The following is a 7882-nucleotide window of genomic DNA, read 5'->3' on the forward strand; positions in this document are numbered from 1 at the left end:
CATGGCTTGTGGAGTAAGCGTGGATGGCTTTTTGCTGTTCCTAGATCCTCAGAAGCATATACAGGGTGGAATTCCACCTTCTTACCACCTCTTGCTTTAGTTGGTGGCAGAGCAAATTAACTTGCTCTTGTAGCTGCTGCAGTCTCCTACATGCTGTTACTGAATGCCGGAAATGTGCACGTCCCGGTCATTTTTTAAAAAGCTCTGCACCACCAAGTTTATTGTTAGCAAAACAGGGAATGTGATGGAATTCACCCAGCTCTAATGCTTTCACAATATTGGTGGTGTTATCAGAAATTACATATCCTGAGGAGAGTTGCAATGACATCCCTTAGTTTTTGCAAAAGATTGTCAACTGTATGCCTCTTAGTGAAGCTGGAGATACACAGAGTAGCCTGCCTCTGAAAAATGTGACATACTTGGGTACATGCTGCTGCTGTTCCTGTTGCTGAAGGCGAATCACTAAGCCAGTGGGCTGTCACAGTCATATAATCCTTAGTTTGCCCAGTTCCGCTTGTCCACATATCTGTGGTTAAGTGTACAGTCGGTAAAATGGCATTTTGTAGCCCAATAATAACATTTTTACGAACCTTCTGGTAGAGGTGAGGAATAGCTTTTCTAGTAAAATGGTGTTGTGATGGAATTTGGTAGCGAGGACACAAACATCTAGTAACTGTCTAAGACCAGCTGCATTAATAGTGGATAATGGATGCAAATCTAATACTAGCATAGTCGCCAGGGCGTCTGTGATCCGCTTTGAGACTGGGTGACAGCTTTCATACTTGCTTCCTCTTGCAAAGGATTGTTTAATAGTCAATTGTTGTAAACTACTAGTAGTCTTCTTCTTGGTCTGCTTCGAGGGATAAAGATCCACCCCCAGCAGCAGCAGTGGGACTAAGGCTCAAGAATTCTTTTGAGGAATCCAGGACAGTGAAGAAGTCATCTAGCCTCAGCAAATTGGATGCAGGACTAACTTTGATTGCTACTGAGGATATTGATGAGGAAGGTGTTGTGGGTGTAGATTGCAGGTGTCGGGATCTAGCTGAGAGGACGGACCTAGCTGATGCTGGACTGCTTGCTGTTATTTTTTTAGCATAAGTTTCCGATTTTCCAAACAGCTTGCAATGAACTTGCGTCAAATGGCGTAACATGGATGAGGTTACTAGATAGTTAAGGTCCCTACTTTTACTGACTGTGGCTTTACAAATGCTACAAATGGCTAGACAACTGTTGTCAGGATTTGGGTACAAAAAATTCAACACATAAGCCGTGAATTTTTTAGTCTTATGCCCAGGCATGACAATGGCCTTCGCATGACAATGGCCTTCTTCTTATCACTTGCAAGAACTGCTTTCACTAGTGCAGAACTTACACAAATAACAACATCCTCATCAACATCCTCATTAGCGCCCTCGTCAGCTACACAAATATCCCCTTATCCTGTTGCAATTCCAAAGTGGCATCCTCAATTTGTGTATCACCAGCTACACTTGGGCTGCTCATGCACACATCTGCAGAAATGCTGAAAGGGGCCTTCTTTATGGGTACACTATCAGAAAGGTCAGGCTTACACATATACTCGTTGATAGACTCTCCTCAGGCATTTTTATCATTTCTGAGTCTGAACATACATTTTCCTCTAATGCCTTACTGTTTTCTTCCATCTTGGCTTTTACACGTAAAAGTATTTGGACACCACTTTTGGACCTTACAAGAAGTTGCCTCAATGACAGTTGCAGAACTAGCACTCATAGAGAAAGGCGAAGGCCTCATTCTTTCCTTGCCACTGCCTGTGTAGAATGGCATGTTGGCAATTTTATTTTTTTTCTGCAGATTACTTTGCCTGGATTACAGGTGTTTTTTTTCTTTACCAAGGTAAAAGGTGTTTTTTACATTTTTGTTTCCCTGACTTAAAAACACTAAGCACTTTAACATAGGCTTTAACAGATGACATAGAAGGATTACTATCATCATGACTGGTGCCAGCAGCTGCTTAGTGCACCTCCTCTTCTGTGTACTGCTGTGAATCCATTTTGATAACACAGTAAAATGTGACTGCAGATTTTGAATAACACTGCTAACCCTATTATTTCTATTTCAGCAATGACAATTAGCAATGGAGCAATGGACCTCTCCTGTTTCTGTGTGAGCTATGTCTCAGTAGAATGTCACTGGAGACTTTAAAGAACTCTGCTACCCTTCCTCTTTCTTTTCTAGCTATGACGCTGCCCAACTGTACTAGAGACTGCCAAGAACCTTGCTACCCCTTCTGACTCTCTGCGAACATGGCCATCTCTTCCATTGGGCACAATGGGCAGGTGCCCGGGGGCCCTGCAAGCCAGGGGGCCCGTTAGAAGCAGCACTAGAAAAAAAATCCTGCAAAAAAAAAGACGAAAATACTTACCTTGCGGTCAGCTGCCGATCCGGCTCCCTCCCTGGTCTCCTCCACCGTGCGGTGCTCGCAGTGCATGTCGAGCGTGACGACATCCATTGCGGAGCGCAGCACGGAGGAGTCCCCAGTGCAAAAACAACTTTAATCAGCAGGCAGCATCAGTGACTTGGAAGAAAAGTGAAGAGGATCGTATCGGAGAATAAGGTAAGTTAAGAGTTTTTGTTTTTTTTAATTATTTCAAGGGACGCTGACGGCTGACCAGTATGTGTGTGTGTGTGTGTGTAAATAAAGAGTGATATATATATATATATATATATATACATATATATCACTTTTTTTTACACACACACACACATACATATATATATATATATATATATAAAATCACTTTTTTTTTTACGTGTGTAAATATATATAGGGGCCCAGGTGCACTGCTTTGCCCGGGGGTCCATACTGTTGTTAAGAGGGCCCTGTCTGCAAAATGGAGCTGGATCGCCGTGGAGGGCAGTACTTCTAGAATCCAAAACTCACAAGATGCGATACATCTTCAGGTACTGGATTATTCTCAGGTTATGTTTTGTTTTTGTTGTATCTCTGTATAGTTGATATTTCTCTAGCTATTATCCCTTTAGTAGCTGAAATGTGGATGGTCTCTTAACCTCTCTGACTCCTGTCAGCTCCCTTTATATCTCTTCAGCTGACACCTGTCAGCTCCCTTTATATCTCTTCAGCTGACACCTGTCAGCTCCCTTTATATCTCTTCAGCTGAATCATGTAACTACATCGTCAGCTACCATTCTCTGCTCGGCTGATTAGATGTTATTGTGCCAACTCACACAGCAAAGTATACAACTTTATCGCTAATAATAAATTTCTAATTTGAATATCTGACATGTCTAGCATATTAACTTCAAACACTATTACATCATTAAACACTGTGATATAATTTCTTATCATTTTTATTTGCAACATCCTTCTACACTAAAGCGCAGTTGTAGGGCAAGAATGGGCATTACACTTGAATGATAAAATAGAAGGTCTGGTCTTAGAAATTACTCCTAACTATCTTGTAGAATTCTAGTAGTAACTTACACTCAAGGGGCCTGAGTCATTAAGGAAAGTAAAGAAAAATAAATAAATGAGTAACTTTGCACCTTGGCAAAACCATGTTGCATTGGAGGGGGAGATAAATTTAAATTGTGGGGACAGATTTATAGTTGGGTAGAGCATGTCCTAGATCAACTTTACATTTCAGTGTAAAAATAAATAAGATATTGTGTGTGAATAAAAAAACAGCCAGTATTTAATATATGTGTAAACTAGTAAACTAATCTGCACCCCTTGCATTGTAACATTGTTTGTCCAGAAACAAATTTACTCCTTTTTTGCCTTACTTACCTTAATGGCTCAGACCCAAGGGGCTAGATTTACTATCAGGCGTGATGCATGGCGTTTTGAAGCCGCCATGCATCGCCGCGGTTTTCCGGCGTGTTTGCATATGAAACAGCCGGATTTACTAATGGACGCATTTGATCTTCATTTTGAAGCCGCCGGCGATGTCACGGCGGGATGTAATGCTCAAAGCCGCCGGCGGCTTTGAATAGAACATGGCGCTTTTGCTTTAAATGACGGCGCTTTCGTGTAAAGGCGGTTTTTTTGAAAATTACACCTGCCTCATGGCCTGTTACTATTGGCTATTTTCAAAGTCAGGAGATTTGACATCACAAGCCCTATATAAACCACTGGCCTGACACTTTTTCTTTGATAGGGGTTTGAGGAGTTTTGTGAGAGGAGTTTGGAGGAGAGTTGTTTGCTGAGAGTTTTTGTGAGTTGGAGTTTGGTGGCTTTGTGTATCTGAGAGAAGTGTGAGTAGTCCTGTGGTTTTTTCCTGTTTTGTACATTTATTTTCTCATTTATTTTCGGTATTGTCTTTTTTGTATTTGACTTGTCCTTTGTCTGTGTTACTTGTGTGTGATTGTGTGGAGAGTGTGTCTGTACTTAGTGTAGTTTGTCCTTTGTGTTTGTAAGTCTTTCTGTGTTTTGTGTGTTTGACATTTCTTTGTCATTATGTCCAGAGAGAGGAGGGGAGCAGAGGCTGAGGAGAGGGAGATGGAGGTTGAGGGGTCAGAGGAGGGAGAGGGAGAGGTTGAGGAGACAGGACAGAGCAGGAAGACCAAGACAGGGAGGAATGTGCGCTTCTCACATGATGAGAATTGTGTGTTGGTGCACAATATCATTCCCTGCTACGAGGTGATCTTGGGGAACCTGGCAGCCCGGACTCCGCTAAGGCGGCGCCACCAATTGTGGGGGAGAGTGTGCGACGCTGTTAACGCGGTGGGCCCACTAAAGAGGACAGTGGCGCACTGCCGCAAGAGATTTTCGGACATTAAGAGGAGGTTGAAGGAAAAAATGGCCCAGGAAAGGAGGTCCACAAGACGCACGGGTGGTGGCCCCCCTCTTCGCGTTGAATATACCAGCTATGAGGAGGAGCTGCGGCAGATAATGCCCCGTGAAATAGTGGAGGGAATTAATGTGCAAGACACAGATTCGCCCTCGTTTGCCCAAGGAGTTGGTGAGTGATTTGTCCTTTTTAAGCTAACAATATTGAAAATGTTTTTTTATTGTAAAAGTGTCTTTTTTCCATATAAAAGTGTTTTTTTTACTCAATCAGTATTTAAAGGGCAATAATTTTGTTTATAACTGTTTTTTAATGTGCAAACACATGTCTTCCAAAGATTTATTATTTGTAAAAGGCTTTTTGCTGCAAATACATTGTATGCTTTTTCTAATACATCCAGATTCACCTGGACCACAGTTGAGTCCCATTCCTACAGCTACACCTCCACCTTCAGTCAGAGATTCGGCCACAGAAGAGCAAGCAGGTGTGTGATTTATATTTTTGTGCTAAATAATGGAGTTAATTGTTTTTCTGTGGAAATGTTGCTGGCAATGTTTTTTTTGTTAAAATATGGTGTGCTATGCGACCTTAGGGCTACATTTACTAAACTGAGATGTTGGCTAGAGCAACCAATCTGAATATACCTTTACTTTATTTATTGCATTCTACAAAAAGAGAGCTCAAATCTGATTGGTTGCTATAGGCAACGTCTTCACTTTTTTACACACGCAGTTAAGTCAAAATACCCAGCATGTACTACACAGAGGGAGGACTGAAATAGGATTTGTGTACCCCAAGGCACGGTCTAGCCAGATATTGCGTAATAAATCACAATATTTGTAGGTTAAAAATACTATGCTTTTTTAGCCCCCTCAACCATACATAGTTCATATGATACTGGGTATTAAAAGGATAATATGTGCATCCTTAAGCAGGTAGCATAGGACAATAAATCATTAATGCAAAAATTGTGAAACAATCTGTAGTTTGTAAAGATTATTCTTTCCTATCAAGTGTTCAGAATGCAATATACAAACATATTATATCCTATATACTTACCGTCATTTTCATACACAGGGCCCTCTTCATACCAGGCACCTCAGGTGGAGTCCCTCCAAATGTCCCCTGAGCCAGATGAGCAAACCATAATCACCCTGGAAACAGTGGATGCCCCTGTGTCTGGTTTCCAGGATGTTGCACCTGGCCCTGCTGAAGCCCCAGCACACCAGCAGCCGGCACCTCAGAGTATGGACCCAGCCCGTGAAATGGCGCAGTCTATTGGTGCTTTCCAGCAGCAGCAATCAGTCTTCATGGAGAGCCAAACTCGCAACATTTCCCAAATTGCGGCCCAGTTGAGGCGGATACACCGCACAAATAGCCAAATTCCTGCTGCAATCAATCGTCTGGCTAATGCCTGGGAGCAATCCAATCTGCAGATGGCCCAAATGACTGGGGCTGTGGAGGCATTAAATTCCTCCGTTCGCGAGGGGAATGCGAACCTGACCCGGCTGGCAGGCCAACTGCAGCAAGAACTCATTGCCCGCTTGCCTGCACCCTTTTCCTCGGCCACCACAAGTACCGCTAGTACGCCAAGCAGATCGGCACAGAGTACTCCTCCAAGGAGAGGTGCTCGCACCAGGGGTGGGCGAGGCAGAGGAGAGAGTGGGGCAAGACATAGCGATATGCAAGCAAAAAGGCGTCGCTAGCGCTAACACATGACTATTGCCTCATGCTTTTTTTACTTTGTATAAGCATTATCCTTTATTATTTATTGTGTTGTACTGCAATAAATGCAGTTAAATTTCTATGGTGTCAGTGTTTATTTTCTGCTAATTAAACAAGAGTATAGTGATGTTTTAAAAAACTAGGCACTCAAATCATTTACACATTGCCCTCTGACTGTCACAAACATTGCACTCACATCAAACACATTTTAGAGAAATAAATGTTTTTCCTATTGTGTAGTAGTTTGTAATGAGACGGACTCTAATCTGCCTTCCGCCCTCTGTGCTCTGCACATCACCAGATGTGACACAGACCCCTTCTGCTTCAGTGTGTACTGCACTAATCGGTGGGGTAAATTGATGTAATGCTAGATTATGTATCAAACAGCCAGCCAGGATAATATCAGACCCCTTTTCAGGTGCATACATAACCACCCCACCAGATTATTCTAGTAAGCTGAACCTGGTTTACCAAAGTACAAATGTACGCTATAACACACCTCTACTAGTGGGTTTGTGCCTGAATTTGTGCTGTGCAGATGTGTGAGGATGCAGCAGAGGAGTCATCAGCCAGAAACCCATTCTTTATTGAGTACAGGTAAAATTGCTTTTACACTCTGTTAAGGGATTTGTTGCAATATTAAACAAATGTTGAACTTAGTAAAAAAATTGCATCGTGGGAAAACAGAAGAGAAAAAGAAACCCAAATTACACTGCCATTACAAGACACTGGCCTTTTAACATATACAATCCCAAAGGGACAAACTTTGCACATGAAATGGCCCTTTCCCTTCTGTTCAGATTGACCAAATACCTCAAACAGCACACTGTTTGAACAATCTCGCCGCTCACAAGCAGCGCTTTCATTTTGGTCTTTTGAATGGCGGTTTTCCGGCGCCTTTATAAACCCCCTAATAGTAAATCCGGCTGTTTGTATGTGGAGCATTGTTGAAACCGTCACGGCGCTTTATACAGAGGCGGGTTTGAAAACATCATTTCTGGCCGTTTGGATGGCGGGTTTAGCGTTAGTAAATCCGGCGATGGCTAAACCGCCGGCAAACCCGCCGAAAGTCGGCGGCTTTACAAACACGCCTGATAGTAAATCTAGCCCAAGGTGTTCTTTGGTCAGTGTATTGTGCTGTTCACGGGGCCCTTTCCTCATTGCTTTGCTGGAGCTGGAGTTTAGAGAAGTCCGACAAATGTATATAGTACATCAGGAGGACAAAATTGTATAATGAATATCACAACGGGCTGAGAACTGTGTAATGGACACCAGAGGTGATAATAATCATAACACATCAGAGGGGAAGGTGATAATTATATAATTGACATCAAAGTTGGCTTAGAACCATATAATGAACATCAGGC

The 7882-nt window shown here is 42.5% G+C and overlaps 1 protein-coding gene across 1 annotated transcript; it reads left to right on the forward strand.

Annotated features, from left to right (window-relative positions):
• The first annotated feature begins 3818 nt into the window (after positions 1–3818).
• LOC142097181 (uncharacterized) lies at positions 3819–6595 on the forward strand. The gene is made up of 3 exons (XM_075178816.1): positions 3819–4964; positions 5191–5274; positions 5868–6595. The coding sequence occupies exons 1-3, from the start codon at positions 4460–4462 to the stop codon at positions 6494–6496; spliced, it is 1218 nt and encodes a 405-aa protein (XP_075034917.1). The 5' UTR covers positions 3819–4459; the 3' UTR covers positions 6497–6595.
• Positions 6596–7882: the final 1287 nt, after the last annotated feature.

This window comes from Mixophyes fleayi, chromosome 7, assembly GCF_038048845.1.
Source record: "Mixophyes fleayi isolate aMixFle1 chromosome 7, aMixFle1.hap1, whole genome shotgun sequence".
Classification (NCBI taxonomy): domain Eukaryota; kingdom Metazoa; phylum Chordata; class Amphibia; order Anura; family Limnodynastidae; genus Mixophyes; species Mixophyes fleayi.

Bases quoted from the DNA above. Each gene is read 5' to 3' on its own strand.
- LOC142097181 (XM_075178816.1), top strand. From the start codon at position 4,460: ATGTCCAGAGAGAGGAGGGGAGCAGAGGCTGAGGAGAGGGAGATGGAG. The intron at 4,965-5,190 runs GTGAGTGATTTG...TAATACATCCAG, and splicing joins CTCGTTTGCCCAAGGAGTTG to ATTCACCTGGACCACAGTTG. The intron at 5,275-5,867 runs GTGTGTGATTTA...TTTCATACACAG, and splicing joins GGCCACAGAAGAGCAAGCAG to GGCCCTCTTCATACCAGGCA.